This window comes from Sphaeramia orbicularis, chromosome 17, assembly GCF_902148855.1.
Source record: "Sphaeramia orbicularis chromosome 17, fSphaOr1.1, whole genome shotgun sequence".
NCBI classification, from domain to species: Eukaryota; Metazoa; Chordata; class Actinopteri; order Kurtiformes; family Apogonidae; genus Sphaeramia; species Sphaeramia orbicularis.
Window position 1 is genome coordinate 54937701 of NC_043973.1, and position 21817 is coordinate 54959517.

The 21817-nt window shown below is 44.9% G+C and overlaps 1 protein-coding gene, 1 pseudogene and 4 gene segments (V, D, J or C); all 6 read left to right on the forward strand.

The window, feature by feature from the left end:
- Positions 1–286: 286 nt before the first annotated feature.
- On the forward strand, positions 287–851 carry LOC115436555 (T cell receptor alpha variable 38-2/delta variable 8-like). The segment is given in 2 exon segments: positions 287–391; positions 489–851. Coding segments are annotated over 2 exon segments (351 nt in total).
- Positions 852–4155: 3304 nt separating this feature from the next.
- LOC115437469 (T cell receptor alpha variable 38-1-like) lies at positions 4156–6366 on the forward strand. The segment is given in 3 exon segments: positions 4156–4233; positions 4323–4644; positions 6102–6366. Coding segments are annotated over 3 exon segments (633 nt in total).
- A 645-nt stretch (positions 6367–7011) lies between these two features.
- LOC115436554 (T cell receptor alpha variable 38-1-like) lies at positions 7012–7728 on the forward strand. The segment is given in 2 exon segments: positions 7012–7185; positions 7283–7728. Coding segments are annotated over 2 exon segments (351 nt in total).
- A 4065-nt stretch (positions 7729–11793) lies between these two features.
- LOC115437470 (T cell receptor alpha variable 18-like) lies at positions 11794–12287 on the forward strand (annotated as a pseudogene).
- Positions 12288–13633: 1346 nt separating this feature from the next.
- LOC115436553 (T cell receptor alpha variable 38-1-like) lies at positions 13634–14229 on the forward strand. The segment is given in 2 exon segments: positions 13634–13788; positions 13886–14229. Coding segments are annotated over 2 exon segments (360 nt in total).
- A 5019-nt stretch (positions 14230–19248) lies between these two features.
- LOC115437708 (zinc finger BED domain-containing protein 1-like) lies at positions 19249–21600 on the forward strand. The gene is made up of 2 exons (XM_030161021.1): positions 19249–19995; positions 20340–21600. Exons 1-2 carry the CDS (start codon positions 19257–19259, stop codon positions 21362–21364), a joined length of 1764 nt encoding a protein of 587 aa, XP_030016881.1. The 5' UTR covers positions 19249–19256; the 3' UTR covers positions 21365–21600.
- Positions 21601–21817: the final 217 nt, after the last annotated feature.

Sequence of the window (21817 nt, forward strand, 5' to 3'; positions counted from 1 at the left end):
GGAATACAAAATGCATCAAACCACAGACTGTTTGTGGAAGCACATGGAGAAAAGGTCCAAGTGCAGATCTCCTCTGCTGCAGTGTCAGACTCTGCTGTGTACTACTGTGCTGTGAGGCCCACAGTGACAGGAAACAGCAAAACTCTTAACAAAAACCTCTGGAGCAAAGACAACAAAGTACTACACAACATCCACTAGAGGGCGACGTCGTCAGGTCGGTGCTGCATGACTTGTGCACTGTGTTCAACCATTCAGTCAATAATAACTGCTGCTGTGCAGAGAACAGTTCCCACACTGAATGTTGAACATCAGCCACTTTGTCCTGTTGATTTCAACCTTGTTGTACAGATGGAACATTGGCTGTGGATTCTTCTCACTGCTCTGGGCTTTGGTAACACAACATCTGGACATGGTTTTAGACAGTACTGGAAAGCTGAAATTTGTCAAAATTATTTCACTTTCAAATGTTCTTCATCTCCTCCTTTTAGGTTCAATATCTGTGAACAGTATCCGACCACGGGAAGTTGAAGTCAGTGAAACAGAAGGAAAATCTGTTACATTGACCTGCGACACTGAGGACTCAGACTCCGACATTTACCTTCACTGGTACAGGCAGCATTCTGACCTTCGGCCTCCTCAGTTCATCCTCTGGAAAAAAGCACAGAATTCCCCATCTCAGTATATCCCTGATGGCCGATTTACATCTGAAACACCAGACCAGACCACACAGCTGACCATCAAAGACCTAACCCTGGCAGACACAGCTCTGTACTACTGTGCTCTAGAAACACAGTGATCCAAAGTGGAGAAGAGGCTGTACAAAAACCTGAACACACAGATCTGACTACTCTGCACAGAGGAGGGAAGTGGGATTGAACCCACAGCTTCAGATCAGATGGATTCTGCTCATTCCTGTTTGATCACAGTCACTGTGGCTACAGCTGCCAATCAAACACTGTGGGAGAAGTCACACTCTCCTCAAACACACATCAGTACCAAACCAGCTGATGACACTAAACACACAGATCCCAGCCTTATTCTACAGTAGCTTTGGGTTTCCTCTGTTGAGGAGTTGGTGTTTTTCAAACTCTGTGTGCTTCCACCTTTCCCAGAGAAGTGGCAAAACCTCCAACTCATCTCATCAACCTTCCCATGACCAAGTCACACATGGACACATTTGTGGAGAAGCTACTAATGCACTCATCTCCTCCAACTGTAGCTTGTGTACAGCTGTGACCAGGGAGACCCCGCCTCCCCACCCTCAGTTTGGCTGGAGAACCAGTAGCTGCCACCATCTTCTGAGATCCCAACTTACGCATTGGGCCCATGTCACAGAAAGTAATGCTTTATGAAGATGACATCTTGTTCTTTGGTAGTGATCCACACATTTCCATCCCAGCTCTGTCACTGATTAGCAGCTCATTTGATGGGTTTTCAGGTTCCATGATCAATGGGTCTAAATATGAGGTTCCTCTCCTCACAACATACTGTCCCAAACCTTGATTTCATTCAGGAACTGTAGATGGTGGCTTCAGGGTATCAGGTGTGTTGAGTCCTATTCCGTCCTCATCTATCAGACATTATGAAGGTCAATATAGCAGCATTAGAGGAATAAATCCACCTGGACATGGACAGATGGACACCCCTTCACTGACCTTTATGGACAAAGGATAATGTTGATCAATTAATGGAGTCCCTACATTCAGTTTCATATTGAAGTCACTTCCTGTGCCACTTCCACTCCAGTATTTCCACAGGTCCAATCAGCTGGGTTTACCTTTGATTTGGAACGGAAAAGGAGGTCAGAGCATCATCTGATCTGGACTGGACAAACTCATGGTCTAAGAGCTCAGAGCAGAAGGATGGACAGATGTAGAGATCTGAACAAAAGCCATCCATACATAGGAGGAACAAAAAGACTGGACCAGTCAAAGAGGAGACACTGAAGAGGAGGAAGAGGAGGAGGAGGAGGAGGAGGAGGAGCTGATCTGATCCTGAACTCCACAAGACACAACAACTGATCTATTCAACACAGTTCAATCTACAAACCAGGAACATTCCCTTTATTCAACATGCTGGACCTGGATTACTGGATGGTTTATCTCCATCTACTGGTTGTTCTCACAGGTAAGGAACAGGATTCAGTTGAATTCCGGTGTTTCACTTGATAATGTTTGTTTGTGATGAAACTCAGTCCAACACAGTTGTTTGTTCCTTCAGGTGTCGACTGTGAAGAACTGAGTCCAGTCAAGAATCAAGAGTCCAGTTTAGGAGGACACGCTGTTACCCTCACATATAAATACTCTAAAACAGTCTCTAGTGCAAATTCTTTCTTCTGGTATCGACAATATCCAGGAAAACCACCAGAGCTCCTCATCTCACACTCACCATCAGGATCAACAATAACTGAAAACGTTTCTGGACTGAAGATTAATGTGGAGAAAAACCTCATCTCTATGAGCATCTCTTCTGCTGCAGTGTCAGACTCTGCTGTGTACTACTGTGCTCTGCAGCCCACAGTGACAGGAAACAGCAAAACTCTGAACAAAAACCTCTGGAGCAAAGACAACACAGTACTACACAACATCCACTGGAGGGACTCACACACTGATCCAACCATGACACACAGGTTCTGGGTTGTTCTGTGCAGATGTCAGTATCACTGTTGTCTCTCATGTGTCTGTAAAGGCTGCTCTGTCAAACAGTCGGCTTGGGTTCACTGCAAACGACTCTTCACAAACTTCAACCCTCGATCTTTTTGACACGACCTGGTACATGTGGACTGGTCCAGGACCAGCCTGACCCCCCATAGATGGGGAATGGAGTTTGTTGCGTGAGTGTTTGAATGTGTTTGTTCATGGTCAGGCCCCTGTCTACAGGTTTAGAATAAAGGGTGGTCATAGACGCTGGTTTGACCCTGAACCTCCCCCAGATAGAGTTGGTTCTAAACTTCGTTTCAGTAGACTCCAGCAGGCCCCCATAAAGACTGGACCTTCAGCTAAATACATCCAAAACCAAGGTCATGTGGTTTGGTAAGAAGGCCCACGTAATTTCAGAGACCCCCAGTGTGTCCAGTCCAGATGGGACCCCTCTAGACCAGGTCACTGAGTCCAAATGTCTGTGAATCTGTCTCCACATCACTCTGTCCTTTTGACTCCACAGTGAGCGACTGCAGTCCAAGGTTCAATCCAACATCAGTTTCCTCTATAGAATGTGCTCCTCTTTCACTTCCTCTGACAGACAAATACTGGTTCAAATGACCGTCCCACCCATGTTGGATTATGGTCCTGTTATTGACAGATCAACATGAAAGGGCTCCATGTCCTCTACCACTCTGCCATCTGCTTTGGAACAAATGCATCATCACAACACACCCCTGCACTCCATATTCAACTGTGGATTGGACAACACTACTGACCCACCGCAACAGTCACTGGTTCAGGTTCATATACACAACCGTCCTTGGTCTGTCCCCCAACCTGTCCTTGTCAGACCCCGTTAGTCTGGACCATTACACAAAATACCTTCCTGATGTCCATCAGTCTGAAGTCTCAGGGCCAACAGATGTCTGGGCCTGGAAGAATGGAAATAGTACATCTGTGTGGTTTAGTGAAGAAGGCATCTTGAAGACATGACACAATGGACTCAATGTCGTTGAACCTTCTCAACATAAACACTGTCTTTGAAATTGTCCTGCAGCAAAGTATCTAAAGAAATGTCTTCTAGTTATGACCATTTGACCAAATGTCATTTGCTTGTAAAGGAAACATCAGGTGCAGTGGACCTTCTCAAAGTCCTTCACTGCCTTCAATAGAATTTCGGGGTCTCAAACAGAGCCCAGGTTCCAATCCAAGAATTCACTCAAGGACTGGACACATTGTCAACACATTTACAGGTACAAACCTGAGCTGACTGGAATATTTGGCCTGAAAATCTAGTTGGACTGGGACTGTGTCCTGGACATTTAGAAGGTGACACAGTGTCAGTGTTGGTTTGATCAGATTTGACCTGAGAGCGGCTGATGAACAGGTCAATGTGTCAGGAGGAGGAAACACTGGGAGGAGTGAATGAGTCCCAGTGATCAGACTCCTCCTTCTAATCCACCACCTGAGTGTTGATGCAGACTAAACACAGATCAGTGCCTTCTTTGGACTGGTTGGAGCTCACAGTTCCTCTGCACTGCCCATATGACAGCTCTGTTTCTCTGGGTGTTGTTGGCTGCTCTGTGCCTTGGTATGAACCCACTGTGTTTGGCTGATATCAGTCACACACTGGCTGGATTCTCCAACAGAACACTGACACTGTTTGTGGCTGTTTTACAGAATGCAGAGGCCAAAACGACAACGTGATGCAACCACAAGGAGATGTGACGGCTGCTGAAGGAGAGGCAGTAACTCTGGGCTGTCGATACAACAGCAGTTCTCCCACTAATTCTCTGTACTGGTACAAACAGGAAGGAAACAGTCGGCCCACATTCATCCTGAACCAACTCACACTGGACCAAGGAACCACAGCAGAGACGTTCAAGGAAAGATTCACATCCACACTGGATCAAACATCAAGATCAGCTCCTCTGAAGATCCAGAAGCTTCATGTGTCAGACTCTGCTGTGTACTACTGTGCTCTGCAGCCCACAGTGACAGGAAACAGCTAAACTCTGAACAAAAACCTCTGGAGCAAAGACAACACAGTACTACACAACATCCACTAGAGGGACTCACACACTGTTCACCTTCAGAGGAAAACACAACAAATGCTGTCCCAGTTTAGAAGAATCCACCCAGTGAGTCTGTTCTCTCCTCTGTTTCCTCCTTACAGCTGTAGTTTGTTCACAGTCTAATGCCAGAGTCTTTTCCTGTTAAGTCCTTGTATTGACACTTGTCCTGGCATTTGTCAACTCCAGAGTCCAGCTGGAAGTGAATCTGTTTTCCCCCGGGGTTACAAAGTGTGACTAATTATTTCAGAGTAGATCGGACTTCTCTGCTCTAGATGAACAATCTCATCTATGACTGAAACAAACCACTCACAGTTTTTCCATGTGTGGTGTTTTGGAACAGCAGACTGAGCTAGTTCATTGGACCAGCCTCAGTCGTGTCCAGATTTGGGGCTAATTTTGGTCCATGGTGTGTCTAGTCCACCTCAGTTGGATCAGCTGCTCCGTGACTCCTTACGGACACGTCACCACCTCCATATTCAGAACACTCATGTTCAGTCAGTTCATCATCTGAAATCCACTCACTGTGACCGCTGTCCTCCACATAATCCACATCGCAAACACTTCCCACCCCAGAAAAACGACAGGAATCACAGTCACAGTCACTCCCCCAGATTTTCATCAGGAACATCTGGGAATCACTGCTTTTAACGTTGAGTGCTGTCACGTTGCCATGGTTACCGTGTGTTATCTTTCCAGTTGCTACAGTCGGCACCTCGTTGGCTTAGTTTGGGAACAAACATTGAAAATGTGTTCCTTCACCCTATGGGCTGTCCTAGTGTGGATCAAATTGGGCTCCACCAATCAGAGCTTCTGTTACATGAAAATAATCCAATGGTCATTCAAAGCCATCATTGAGGACACAAGGGGGGGTTGTCAAACGTCTTCTCGATGGGGAAAGAGTTCATATGATGTGGTTGAGTTTGACTTCTACTGATGGAGTGGGCTGAGGATTCAGTCCTTCAGTTGACCCCAGGACACATTCCTGTTCACACTGAGACACCATGTGGATGAATACATCCCAGACCAGCCCCAGATGTCTCCTGACTGCTTGGATGCCAGTGTGTCCTGAGTGTGTTCAGACCCCATATTGGAGTTGAACTGGTGACTGGATTGGCCAGGACAGATGGAGGTTCCAGGTGTGAAATGGACTGAAAACGGCTCTGTTCAACTGGGTATTCAACAACTGAAAGGGTTCTATCTGACCTCTGACCTTTAACTCTATTTTAACTGATTATTATTTATGTTTAATTGATTCTGTTTTAATTTTAATTGATTGTTGTTAATTTGTCTTTGTTCCATTTTTGTAAAACACTGTGAACTGCCCTGTGTATGAACTGGACTACAGAAATAAATGTGCTTTGCCTTCACGTCCTGTGTCTGGTAGGACTGAGTGTGTCAGCCTGGGTAATGCAGAGTCCTCAACAGCCCTGGTCACCTGTGGTGTCCCTCAGGAGTCTGTCCTGGTCCCACTCCTCTTCATCCTATACATGCTGCCACTCAGCCGTGTCATCAACCGTCATGGCTTCTGCTTTCATTGTTACGCTGATGACACACAACTGAACCTAAGAGCTCACCTCAACCCCTCCTCTACCTCACCATCATCATCATCACCCCTTCCTCCACTCACCATCCTCACTACCTCTTGGTGAATAATTGAGGGAGGAGCTGATCTGATCCTGAACTACACAAGACACAAGAACTGATCTATTCAACACACTTCAATCTACAAACCAGGAACATTCCCTTTATTCAACATGCTGGACCTGGATTACTGGATGGTTTATGGGTTGATTCTAACCATTACAACATGTATGTTTGGTTCTATACCAGTCACAATTAAACAACTTTGAAACCGGATTCACTGATTGACTTTATTCCAGGTTGAATTAACAGAACTCTGTCTTTTCCAGGTGTCGACTGTGAAGAACTGAGTCCAGTCAAGAATGAAGAGTCCAGTTTAGAAGGAAACTCTATTACTCTCACATATAAACACTATAAAACAGTGGCACTCAGTGATAATTTCTTCTGGTATCGACAATATCCAGGAAAACCACCTGAGTTTCTAATCTCTCACCTTGGAACACAAAATGCATCAAACCATAGACTGTTTGTGGAAGCACATGGAGAAAAGGTCCAAGTGAAAATCTCCTCTGCTGCAGTGTCAGACTCTGCTGTGTACTACTGTGCTGTGAGGCCCACAGTGACAGGAAACAGCAAAACTCTGAACAAAAACCTCTGGAGCAAAGACAACAAAGTACTACACAACATCCACTAGAGGGCGACATCATCAAGTCAGTGCTGCGTGACTTGTGCACTGTGTTCAACCATTCAGTCAATAATAACTGCTGCTGTGCAGAGAACAGTTCTCACACTGAATGTTGAACATCAGCCACTTTGTCCTGTTGATTTCAACCTTGTCGTACAGATGGAACATTGGCTGTGGATTCTTCTCACTGCTCTGGGCTTTGGTAACACAACATCTGTACATGGTTTTAGACAGTATTGGAAAGCTGAAATGTGTCAAAATTATTTCACTTTCAAATGTTCTTCATCTCCTCCTTTTAGGTTCAATATCTGTGAACAGTATCCGACCACGGGAAGTTGAAGTCAGTGAAACAGAAGGAAAATCTGTTACATTGACCTGCGACACTGAGAACTCTGCCTCCAACATTTACCTTCACTGGTACAGGCAGCATTCTGACCTTCAGCCTCCTCAGTTCATCCTCTGGAAAAAAGCACAGAATTCCCCATCTCAGTATATCCCTGATGGCCGATTTACATCTGAAACACCAGACCAGACCACACAGCTGACCATCAAAGACCTAAACCTGGCAGACACAGCTCTGTACTACTGTGCTCTAGAAACACAGTGATCCAAAGTGGAGAAGAGGCTGTACAAAAACCTGAACACACAGATCTGACTACTCTGCACAGAGGAGGGAAGTGGGATTGAAACCACAGCTTCATATCAGATGGATTCTGCTCATTCCTGTTTGATCACAGTCACTGTGGCTACAGCTGCCAATCAAACACTGTGGGAGGAGTCACACTCTCCTCAAAAACACATCAGTACCAAACCAGCTGATGACACTAAACACACAGATCCCAGCCTTATTCTACAGTAGCTTTGGGTTTCCTCTGTTGAGGAGTTGGTGTTTTTCAAACTCTGTGTGCTTCCACCTTTCCCAGAGAAGTGGCAAAACCTCCAACTCATCTCATCAACCTTCCCATGACCAAGTCACACATGGACACATTTGTGGAGAAGCTACTAATGCACTCATCTCCTCCAACTGTAGCTTGTGTACAGCTGTGACAAGGGAGACCCCACCCCCCCTCAGTTTGGCTGGAGAACCAGTAGCTGCCACCATCCTCTGAGATCCCAACTTCCCTGGCATACGCGTTGGGCCCATGTCACAGAAAGTGATGCTTTATGCAGATGACATCTTGTTCTTTGGTAGTGATCCACACATTTCCATCCCAGCTTTGTCATTGATTACCAACTCATTTGATCGGTTTCCAGGTTCCATGATCAATGGGTCTAAATATGAAGTTCGTCTCCTCACAACATACTTTCCCAAACCTTGATTTCATTCAGGAACTGTAGATGGTGGCTTCAGGGTATCAGGTGTGTTGGGTCCTATTCCATCCTCATCTATCAGACATTATGAAGGTCAATATAGCAGCATTAGAGGAATAAAATCACCTGGACATGGACAGATGGACACCCCTTCACTGACCTTTATGGACAAAGGATCATGTTGATCAATTAATGGAGTCCCTACATTCAGTTTCATGTTGAAGTCACTTCCTGTTCCACTTCCACTCCAGTATTTCCACAGGTCCAATCAGCTGGGTTTGCCTTTGATTTGGAACAGTAAAGGAGGTCAGAGCATGATCTGATCTGGACTGGACAAACTCATGGTCTAAGAGCTCAGAGCAGAAGGATGGAGAGATGTGGAGATCTGAACCAAAGCCATCCATACATAGGAGGAACAAAAAGACTGGACCAGTAACAGAGGAGACACTGAAGAGGAGGAGGAGGAGGAGGAGCTGATCTGATCCTGAACTAAACAAGACGCAACAACTGATCTATTCAATACAATTCAATCTACAAACCAGGAAATTTCCTTCATTCAACATGCTGGACCTGGATTACTGGATGGTTTATCTCCATCTACTAGTTATTCTCACAGGTAAAGAACAACAGGATTCAGTGGAATTCCAATGTTTCACTTGATAATGTTTGTTTGGGATGAAACTCAGTCTAACACAGATGTTTGTTCCTTCAGGTGTCGACTGTGAAGATCTGAGTCCAGTCAAGAATGAAGAATCCAGTTTAGAACAGGGCTCAAAATTAACTTTTTGACCTAGGAGCACTGTGCTCCTAACCCTAAAAAGTTAGGAGCACAGGCTAAAATCTAGGCGCACCACTATTATATAAAAAATTTGGAGAACAAGCAAAACTCTTGGCCATACCAAGTAATATTCCTATATGTATTTAAGCAATGTTAACAACCTAGAATAAAGTAGTTGAATAGAGTATGAAAGAAAAAGCTTACATTGACACAGGTGCAAAACAATTGTCAATGTGTGGTATATACTTTAGTTGGTTCTTGGAGAAGAAAGACGAATCACACCATTATTTGCAACAACCAACTTTTTTATTTCATGGCCTAAAGGCCCTTAGTCACTGTGGTCTACACCACGCCTGAAGTCAAGTCTCCTTGACCTGGTGCCCCTTAGTCACTGTGGTCTACACCACGCCTGAAGTCAGGTCTCCTTGACCTGGTGCCCCTTAGTCACTGTGGTCTGCACTACGACGCCTGAAGTCAGGCCTCCTTGACCTGGTGCCAGAGTGTAGGTACTTCCTGACTGCTGGCAGTGCATCGAAGTCATGCAGTGTTGGACCATCCGCAGAGATGAGCGCGCGAGGGAGCAGGGACTAGATTTTCCGCTTCAGTCAGCGGGGCATGGAGCTTGTTTATTTTCAGCTGAGGAGTTACTTCTGCAGCCATTATTCTAGGCGCACGTATTAATTTTCGCTCATTTTTTTTATTGGCGCACCGTGCGATCGTAATCTCAAAAACAGTCGAACTACCGAAATTCTCAGGCGCATGCGACCGTAATTCAGTCGCAGTCACAAGCCCTGAAGGAAACTCTGTTACTCTCACATACAAATACTATACAGTAAAACTTTGGCAATCAATGATTATTTCTTCTGGTATCGACAATATCCAGGAAAACCACCGAAGTTCCTCATCTCACACTCATCCTCAGGATCAACATTCACTGAAAATGTTTCTGGACTAAACATTAATGTGGAGAAAAACCTCATCTCTATGAGCATCTCTTCTGCTGCAATGTCAGACTCTGCTGTGTACTACTGTGCTGTGAGGCCCACAGTGACAGGAAATAGCAAAACTGAACAAAAACCTCTGGAGCAAAGACAACACAGTACTACACAACATCCACTAGAGGGACTCACACACTGATCCAACCATGACACACAGGTTCTGGGTTGTTCTGTGCAGATGTCAGTATCACTGTTGTCTCTCATGTGTCTGTAAAGGCTGCTCTGTCAAACAGTCGGCTTGGGTTCACTGCAAACGACTCTTGACAAACTTCAACCCTCCATCCTTTTGACACGACCTGGTACATGTGGACTGGTCCAGGACCGGCCTGACCCCCCGTAGACCAGGAATGGAGTTTGTTGTGTGAGTGTTTGAATGTGTTTGTTCATGGTCAGGCCCCCTGTCTACAGGTTTAGAATAAAGGGTGGTCATAAACGCTGGTTTGACCCTGAACCTCCCCCTTGATAGAGTTGGTTCTAAACTTCAGCTTAGTTTCAGTAGACTCCAGCAGGTCCCCATACAAACTGCACCTTCAACTAAACACATCCAAAACCAAGGTCATGTGGTTTGGCAAGAAGGCCCACGTACCTTCACAAACCCCCACTGTGTCCACTCTGGATGGGACCCCTCTAGACCAGGTCACTGAGTCCAAATGTCTGTGAATCTGTCTCCACATCACTCTGTCCTTTTGACTCCACAGTGAGCGACTGCAGTCCAAGGTTCAATCCAACATCAGTTTCCTCTATAGAATGTGCTCCTCTTTCACTTCCTCTGACAGACAAATACTGGTTCAAATGACCGTCCCACCCATGTTGGATTATGGTCCTGTTATTGACAGATCAACATGAAAGGGCTCCATGTCCTCTACCACTCTGCCATCTGCTTTGGAACAAATGCATCATCACAACACACCCCTGCACTCCATATTCAACTGTGGATTGGACAACACTACTGACCCACCGCAACAGTCACTGGTTCAGGTTCATATACACAACCGTCCTTGGTCTGTCCCCCAACCTGTCCTTGTCAGACCCCATTAGTCTGGACCACTACACAAAATACCTTCCTAATGTCCATCAGTCTGAAGTCTCAGGGCCAACAGATGTCTGGGCCTGGAAGAATGGAAATAGTACATCTGTGTGGTTTAGTGAAGAAGGCATCTTGAAGACATGACACAATGGACTCAATGTCGTTGAACCTTCTCAACATAAACACTGTCTTTGAAATTGTCCTGCAGCAATGCATCTAAAGAAATGTCTTCTAGTTGTGACCATTTGACCAAATGTCATTTGCTTGTAGAGGAAACATCAGGAGTAGTGGACCTTCAGAAAGTCCTTCACTGCCTCCAGTAGAATTCCTGGGTCTCAAACAGAGCCCAGGTTCAAATCCAAGAATTCACTCAAGGACTGGACACATTGTCAACACATTTACAGGTACAAACCTGAGCTGACTGGAACATTTGGCCTGAAAATCTAGTTGGACTGGGACTGTGTCCTGGACATTTAGAAGGTGACACAGTGTCAGTGCTGGTTTGATCAGATTTGACCTGAGAGCGGCTGATGAACAGGTCAATGTGTCAGGAGGAGGAAACACTGGGAGGAGTGACTGAGTCCCAGTGATCAGACTCCACCTTCTAATCCACCACCTGAGTGTTGATGCAGACTAAACACAGATCAGTGCCTTCTTTGGACTGGTTGGAGCTCACAGTTCCTCTGCACTGCCCATATGACAGCTCTGTTTCTCTGGGTGTTGTTGGCTGCTCTGTGCCTTGGTATGAACCCACTGTGTTTGGCTGATATCAGTCACACACTGGCTGGATTCTCCAACAGAACACTGACACTGTTTGTGGCTTTTACAGAATGCAGAGGCCAAAACGACAACGTGTTGCAACCACAAGGAGATGTGACGGAGCTGAAGGAGAGGCAGTAACTCTGGGCGGTCAATACAACAGCAGTTCTACCACTAATTCTCTGTACTGGTACAAACAGGAAGGAAACAGTCGGCCCACATTCATCCTGAACCGACTCACACTGGACCAAGGAACCACAGCAGAGACGATCAAGGAAAGATTCACATCCACACTGGATCAAACATCAAGATCAGCTCCTCTGAAGATCCAGAAGCTTCATGTGTCAGACTCTGCTGTGTACTACTGTGCTCTGCAGCCCACAGTGACAGGAAACAGCAAAACTCTGAACAAAAACCTCTGGAGCAAAGACAACACAGTACTACACAACATCCACGAGAGGGACTCACACACTGTTCACCATCAGAGAAAAACACAACAAATGCTGTTCCAGTTTAGAAGAATCCACCCAGTGAGTCTGTTCTCCACAACAGAACACAGTCTGATAAAAGTACCACCTTCACCTTTCCTGTCCAGGTAGACTTTAATTGTCCTCACTGAACCATCCTACTCCATTAGTGGTGCTGAGCTACTGACCAACTCCAGACATAAAGAGTACCTTGGTCCAGACCATTGAAACGACAAATAACTATGAATATGACAACAGAGGAAACCAGTGTCAACCAGAGGACAACAGCAAAATTGTGCGTGGTCTGTACCCCCAACCTGTCCTTGGTCTTGGGAGTGTTTATGGGTTGTGTTCAGGGGCAGAGGGTCAGGAGTGGAGAAAACTCAAGCTACTTCTGGAAAACTTCTGACATGGTTCCAATTCCTTCTGTTGGAAACAAGAGCATTATGTACAGTGGAAACCATCAACTGTGGAAGACATGACGCTAATGTGACAATGCCAGAACCAGTGGAAAACAGGGGTAAGTAAACAGTCAAATGTAAATGTGATGTAGAGGTTGGAGTCGTCATCAGACGATGAAGAGGAAGGACCAGTGATGTGAAGGCCCAGATCCATCAGAGGATCAGTGTTCTTGGTCTGTCTCCTCCCCTCTCACTGCAGACATGAAACACTGGCTGAGAAACATCCTGATTCTGACTCTCTGGATAGGTAACTCGAGAAACCTACTGACTGTTCAACTGGAATCAATCATCTGTATTGATTCATCTCTTCCTCTGCATGTTCTGTTCTTCCCCAGAGTGTAAAGGAGAAGACAAAGTGACCCAGCCAACAGGAGATGTCACTGCTGTTCAAGGAGTCACACTGACTCTGCAATGTACATTTGAGAGAAGTCTTTCCACAACTTATACTCTGTTCTGGTACAAACAAAAAACAAATGATGTTCTTAAGTATATTTTAATATGTGACACTATCGGAACCAAACATAATGATCCCGAGTTCCAGGACGACAGATTTGATCAATCAGAGATCAATCAGACCTCATTTCCTCTGAAGATCCAGAAGCTTCATGTGTCAGACTCTGCTGTGTACTACTGTGCTGTGAGGCCCACAGTGACAGGAAACAGCAAAACTCTGAACAAAAACCTCTGGAGCAAAGACAACACAGTACTACACAACATCCACTAGAGGGGCTCACACACTGTTCACCTTCAGAGGAAAACACAACAAATGCTGTCCCAGTTTAGTAGAATCCACCCAGTGAGTCTGTTCTAGAGGGCGACATCATCAGGTCGGTGCTGCATGACTTGTGCACTGTGTTCAACTATTCAGTCAATTACAACTGCTGCTGTGCAGAGAACAGTTCTCACACTGAATGTTGAACATCAGCCACTTTGTCCTGTTGATTTCAACCTTGTCGTACAGATGGAACATTGGCTGTGGATTCTTCTCACTGCTCTGGGCTTTGGTAACACAACATCTGTACATGGTTTTGCACAGTACTGTGAAGCTGAAATTTGTCAAAATTATTTCACTTTCAAATGTTCTTCATCTCCTCCTTTTAGGTTCAATATCTGTGAACAGTATCCGACCACGGGAAGTTGAAGTCAGTGAAACAGAAGGAAAATCTGTTACATTGACCTGCGACACTGAGAACTCAGACTCCTACATTGACCTTCACTGGTACAGGCAGCATTCTGACCTTCAGCCTCCTCACTTTATCCTCTGGAAAAGAGCACAGAATTCCCCAACTCAGTATATCCCTGATGGCTCTGATGGCCGATTTACATCTGAAACACCAGACCAGACCACACAGCTGACCATCAAAGACCTAACCCTGGCAGACACAGCTCTGTACTACTGTGCTCTAGAAACACAGTGATCCAAAGTGGAGAAGAGGCTGTACAAAAACCTGAACACACAGATCTGACTACTCTGCACAGAGGAGGGAAGTGGGATTGAACCCACAGATGAAAGCTGCAGATAGGAAACCACAGCCTGAGGTTTCACAGCCGTCTGTGGAAGGGACTGATGCTAGTGCACTGTTCAAAGAACCAGACTGGATTCAACTCACATCCATTCTTCAGTTCAACTGGACAAATATTTCTGTTAATCCAAGATAAGACAGACATCCAACCTGAAGGAAAAGCTGAATAAACAAGAAACCACAACCTGAAACACATTTGAGCAGCGTCTGCACCGTTTCCACACAACTCAGATAACGCACCAAGAGGGACCACCATATTAGTCCTGGTCCAGCTCTGTGCACTGGCTTCCTGTGGCTCAGAGAATAGACTTTAAAACAGTTCTGCTGGTCTACAAGTATGTCCATGGTCTAGACCTGGGGTGGCCAACCCTGGTCCTTGAGAGCCACAATCCAGCATGTTTTAGATGTTTCCCTCTTCCAGTATACCTGATGGTCGTTTTCAGGCTTCTGCAGAGCTTGATAATAGGCTTATCATTTGAATCACATGTGTTGGAAGAGGGATACATCTAAAACATGCAGGATTGTGGCTCTCCAGGACCAGGGTGTGCCACCCCTCGTCTAGAACCAAATTCCATCTGGGACATGTTGGTCCCAAATGAACCATCTGGGACCTGAGAAGCTCATGGACTGGTCTTCTGCTGGAGCCCAGAGTCAGGAATAAACAGGGTGAAGCTGCGTTTCAGTTCCATGAGCTGAACTGTGGAACTGTGAGACAGACCTCTACTGTGACCTCTGACCTTAGAACAACTGAAAGGGTTCTATCTGACCTCTGACCTTAGAACAACTAAAAGGGTTCTATCTGACCTGTTACATTTTACTTTATTTTAATTGATTAATAGTTATGTTCAATTGATTCTGTTTTACTTGTAATTGTGTGTTTTTAATTTGTCTTCCTTCCATTTTTGTAAAACACTGTGAACTGCCCTGTGTATGAACTGGACTCTAGAAATAAAAGTGCTTTGTCATTATTATGTTCATGTGTGGGCTGAGGACCTGTGTCCAGTCCACAACCACCCAGACACCTGAAGGGAGCGCCATCCTTCTCTCCATCAAAAACTTAACTATGGCAGCAAGACACCTGCAGGAAAACTCCCACCACTGTCACCTTACGCCATCGACGGGGATTCAAACCAACACCTGTCCGGTCTACTCGTATTCTTCTTCTATACTAACCAACACCTGTCTTGTCTACTCATATTCTTCTTCTATACTAACCAACACCTGTCCTATCTACTCTTATTCTTCTTCTACACTAACCTGTGCCAGAGTCGCCGTCCAAACCCTTTCTTAAATTGGCAGATTGGCTTCTCTCCAACACTAACCCCGTCACGGCCTATGGACCCAGATTTCACTGACTGGTGTGAGTCCTCCTTTTTAACCATCAATGCGGTGTTGTATAAAGTATTGGACAGTCACCCTTGAGTAGAAGTACAGGTACCCTACCAAAACAACTGTCACCAACTAAAATACTACTCAATAGGGGTGTACTGGACCCAACAAATACATGGAGACTATGTGAAGAATGCAAACACTCACCTTTAAGTCTCCACACAAATTTTCCACCGCTGCTGAATTATTAGCGCTGCTGCTGCTGCAAAAAAATAAACACTTTATTCTGAAGCTGGGGCACCGGGGGGGGCAAGACAAAAGTAGGGGTGTGTATTGGCAAGAATCTGGCAATACAATACAAATCACAATACTAGGATCACGATATGATATATCACGATATATCATGATACTGTTAAAAAGGCAATTTTTTTGTTTGTTTCTTTTTTTTAAATGATTATTTCCTTGAAGAATTGAATTACAGCAGAAATCTGCACAAATACTAAACACATTTTTATTTGATCAGAACAGGATCTAATGTTACATCACAAAATGTTCCTGTGTTCAAACTGAAATTCTGTTTTACAGATATTACAGTTTAAGATTCTGTTCAAATGTTCATATTCTATAACATTATTTTTGTGCAATCTCAACAAAGGAACTACCGGTATTTAATAAAAGAGAGTTAAATAATAATAAATAAACTATAAACAAAAAAACTAAAACAAAAAATGAAAATGAACCTCCACAATATCTGCATTTGAATAAAAACCTAGCCTCTTTGCAAGATGGCGCACACTCTGCTGCAACAGCACTGACTGTACACTACGTCTCCTGTGTTTTTTGTGTCTTTTTACGTACGTTTTATGTGACTATTCTGTGTAATTGTTACACTACATATGGGCAAATCGGACTGTTCAGCCATGACAAGCTACAAAGTGATCGCCGTCCTCCTTTTAATCCTATGGCTGATCTGTGATAGCCTCGCACTACAGCCCGACACCGGCAACCGGCCACTCACCTACAGCCGAGATGAACTCCTGCTACATCGAGCCTCACTGTGGAGTAACACCAAGCCTGCCGTGGTCCTACCATCGGAGCTCCAGCCGAGGAAAAGGGGAAAGCGTGGAGGTATCCGAAGCCGGGTAAGGAGACGTCTCTTTAAACCTCCCCTCCCGACCATCATCATGTCTAATCTAAGATCACTCCGTAATAAGATGGATCTACTACACGCAAGGTGCCGATTTGAAAGGGTCTTCAGGGATACCTGTATCATCGCTCTCTGTGAGACCTGGCTAGACGAGTCGGTTCCCGACTCTGAGGTGAGCCTAGACAACTTCACCATCATCAGGTCCGACAGGACAAGGCATTCGGGGAAGACGCGAGGCGGTGGGGTCTGCCTTTACATCAATGACAGGTGGTGTACTAACATCAAAGTGCACCGTAAAGTGTGCACACCTAACCTGGAGTTGCTGACCCTCTCCCTCCGTGCTTTCTACCTCCCCCAGGAATTCCCCACTGTTGTGGTCAGCTGTGTCTATGTAGCCCCCAGCGCTAACATCAACACGGCAGTGGAGCAAATAGCCGAGGATGCTAATGCTATGTTTGCTAAGTACCCCGGGGCTCCACTGCTTATCTTGGGGGACTTTCACGGATGCAGACTGGACACTGTGTTACCATCTTTCCAACAGTATGTGGACAATCCAACAAGAAGAGGAAACATACTGGATTTATGTTACGGGAACATCACCGATGCCTTCCGTGCCCGTTCATATCCACCGCTCGGAGCCGCTGACCACAACGTCATCTGTTTACTTCCGCTCTACAAACAGGAACTGAAGCGCCGCAAACCACACTGCAGCAGTGCCCCCCAGTGGACGGAGGACGCCATCACACAACTCCAAGGCTCCTTAGCCTGCACTGACTGGGACATTTTTGATGGGAATCTGGATGACAGGGTCTCTGCCATTACAGACTACATCAAATCTTGCATCAGTTCCATAATTCCAACCAAGACAATAAAGATTTATCCCAACTCCAAACCATGGATTACTCCACAGTTAAAACATAGCCTGAGGGAAAAACATAAATCCTTCAGACACAAGGACTGGACCAGCCTCAAAGTAACAAACAGGATCCTAAAGAACGAGGTGTTCAAAGCCAAACTGGAATACAAAAACAAACTGGAAACAGAATTCAGCCACATGAACACCAAGCAAGCCTTTCAGAAGGTGAAAACCCTGACCGGATGCAAACCCAAATCCACATGCACAGTCAGTGACCCAGAAACATTCACCAAGGACTTAAACACCTTCTACACCCGTTCTGATAAACAGGACTTCTCATCAGAGTGTCAGGACCTGCTGAGAGCTCTCCCACCACCAGACCCTGAAGAACCGGCCCCCTACACAGAGGGGGAGGTACGGCACCAGCTGAGCCGCTGTAAGGCAGGCAAGGCCCCGGGGCCTGATGGCATTCCCGCCAGGGTGGTTAAAAGCTGCGCCATGGAGCTAGCCCCCATACTACACTCACTCTTCTGCCAATCATACCGGACTGCCACAATACCTGCAACCTGCAAAAACTGCAACCATAATCCCAATACCGAAAAAATCCAGACCCACAGAACTCAACCACTACCGCCCCATAGCCCTCACGTCCATAATAATGAAGTGCCTGGAGACACTACTGCTGAACATCATCCTTCCACTTGTCACCCCACACCTGGACCCCCTCCAATTTGCCTATAAGGCTAAAAGAGGCACTGAGGACGCTGTGGCCTGCCTGCTGCACCTCCTCCTCCAGCACCTGGACTCCCCAGGCAACTTCGCCAGGATCCTTTTTGTGGACTTCAGTTCCGCCTTCAACTCCCTGCAGAAGCATCTACTGATCCAGAAACTACATCATCTCAACATCCCCCCTCAGCTGATCCATCTCACCCATAACTTCCTCACTGACAGACTGCAAGTAGTAAGGGTGGGCTCAAACACATCCCCTGTACTCACCATCAACACCGGGGTCCCACAGGGATGTGTGTTGAGCCCTTTCCTGTATGTACTTGACACCAACGACTGCCGCAGCATCTCACCCACCACAACATACCTAAAATACTCAGACGACACAGCCATCCTTGCACTTCTCTCCAACAATCAATCCACTCTGGACTACCACAACACAGTCACCCACTTCACCAAGCTATGCACAGACAGTTATCTGGAGATCAATGTCAACAAGACCAAGGAACTACGGTTTAACCCCCCCTCACCCCAGGATCCCATTATCATAAACACACAAACAGTTGAGTCAGTTGACAGTAGGGCTGGGCGATAAATCGAATTAACTCGATTAATTCGCCTTTTTAAAAATAGACAATTTGAAAAAATGCAAAATCGCAAAAGCGAGGCGAGCTTAAATAAATAACTATACAGATTCGTCTTCTCCTTTCATGACTTGAGCACTGGCGCTTGGTTCCGCCTCTTACGCCTTTCCGCCAAAACAATCACGCCCCCGCCATGGCGGACACAACACAAGCCGAAGAGTTGGTAGCTAGAAAAGGGACTCATGTTATGTCTATTATATGGAAATGGTTCGGATTTGACAAGACCGACGCAGAGCAAACTACAGTCATGTGCAAGGTTTGCAGAAGTAAGGTGAAAATGAAGAGTAGCAGCACAACTAACCTCTTTCAGCACCTCCGGCAGAGACACCCTAAAGAATGGGAAGAGTGCTCGCAGCTGCGGGAGTGCAGCGTGGCTAGCACTAGCCATGGCAAACACGCCGCAAAGAAACAACAAACTTTAGCCGCATCATTTTCTTGTGCCGTGCCATATGATAAGTCAGGGGCACAATGGAAACAGATGACTGAAGCTGTTGCTGTTTATTTAGGGATGGATATGGTGCCTATTTACACCGTGGAGAAGCCTGGCTTTCTCCACATGCTAAAAGTCTGGGATCCAAAATACCACCCACCTAGTCATAAATACTTTGCGGAGGTTGCAATACCAAAACTGTACAACGAAACACGACAAGCGCTTTGTGAAAAGCTGGACACGGTTTTGTTTTTTTCTACTACTACAGACCTCTGGTCCAGTCGATCTCTTCAACCGTACTTGAGTTTAACAGTGCATTACATCGATGGGAACTGGAGTCTAAACAGTTGCAGTTTACAAACCACCTACTTTTCTGAAGATCACACCGGAGAGCTCATTGCACAGGGACTCAAAGACTCCTTGGCACATTGGAAGTTAGATGAGGAGAAAATGGTGTGTATGACTACTGACAGTGGCACAAATATGATAAAGGCCCTGAAGCTAAACCAGTGGACCCACCTCAGCTGCTTTGGACACAGGCTCCACAACGCTATAGGTAAGTGAAATGCAATGTGCACCACAATTTATAATGCTACATAAATATATATTATTAAAATTAAAAGCAATACCCACTAAACATTATTATATACATAATATTACTCAATGTAGCATTTTCTTCTTCATTTAGATGTTTTTAGTGTATTTTTTCTCCTATATTAACACATTTTTTAAAGCAGTATTATCTTATTGATTCATTTGCTGCAACAACATACAAATTTATGTATTACTGCATTAAAATGGCAATATTTTTATTGACATTATTATACATCAGGAATGAGTTGCTGATATTTTGCATATCCTAGTAATGTTAAATGTATTCATAATTCTTTTTCTTTACAGGAAATGCTTGTAAGGATGCTCACATTGAATGTGCAGTAGGGGTCTGCAAGAAAGTCATCAGTGCATTCTCCTTCAGTTGGAAGAAGCGGAGAGACTTGACAGTGGTGCAAGCAGAACTTGGCCTCCCTGAACATCAGCTCATCTCAGAATCACCTACAAGATGGGGGTCACGTCAGCAGATGATCGAGCGTGTACTGGAGCAGGAGAAGGCAATTGGGCAAATCTTGGGTGCAGATAAGAAAACAAGGCACTTAGTGCCTACCTGGCAGGACATTGACATTTTAGAGTCAGTAAATAAAGCCATTAAGCCATTACATGACTTTACTGACGCATTGTCTGGTGAGACATATGTGAGCGTCTCTTTCATAAAACCAACCCTTCATCTGTTTAACAACAGTTTGCTGAAGTCAGAAGAAGACGATACTGAGCTAACAAGACAAATCAAAAGTGATGTGCTGAAATATCTTAACCAAAAATATAGCGATTCAGCCACACAAGACCTCATTGACCTTGCCTCACTACTAGATCCCAGGTTCCGCACAACTTACATTGAGCCCGACAAGATTGAAAAACTAAGAGAGAGAGCCATTGCAGAACTCTGTTCCATGCATTACAGAGGCATACAAGATACTCATGCTGCAGATAAGGACACATCGGAGACTGAGAGTCAGGTTGTTGAACTCCCAGCAAAGATGAAGAAATCCCTCAGCAGCTTCTTTAAGAAAAGTCCAGTTGAGGCTGAAACAAAGACATTTGACGCTAAAGTCAAGGGTGAAATGTCAGCATACTTGCTGGCACCTGAAACTGATGCAGATTCAAACCCACTTAAATGGTGGAAACTGCATGAAACACACTTTCCAAGACTTAGTAAATTGGCAAAAAAGTACCTCTCAATACCTGCAACAAGTGCCCCGTCAGAAAGGGTATTTAGTACAGGGGGAAACATTGTAACATGCACCAGAGCTTGTCTTAAGCCAAAGTCAGTGGACAAGCTTGTTTTTCTTGCAAGAAATCTAAGAGTTTAAAACATTCAAAGCTGATGCAGTGTTAATGCACAGTATAAGTAAGTAATGCTCCAAAGGTAAAACATATCCAAAGTTTATCAAGTTGTTCCTTTTTTTTTGCACAAGAGGCAGTATTGCACATGTTTACAACTTTCATTGTAGTGTTAAGACTAGTTTTTGAGTTTGGCAGTTAATTATTTGTGACCTTTCAGCAAATGATGCACTTTTTTGCACAGGATTTATGTTATTAATGTTTAAGTTTACTTTTTTTTTTCTTTTTATTAATCTAAAATATGTAAAACATTTGGAATATAGTAAAAAGTTGACCTGTCATTGGCACTCTCTGGATGTTGAAGTGAACTTCAGGCTTTGTCTGCAACATGTTTGCAGAATATTTTTGTTTGCACAAGACTTATTATTCAATAAATCAAGCTCCTTTTGAAATGCATGTGTGTTGAGTTAATACTTCGATTA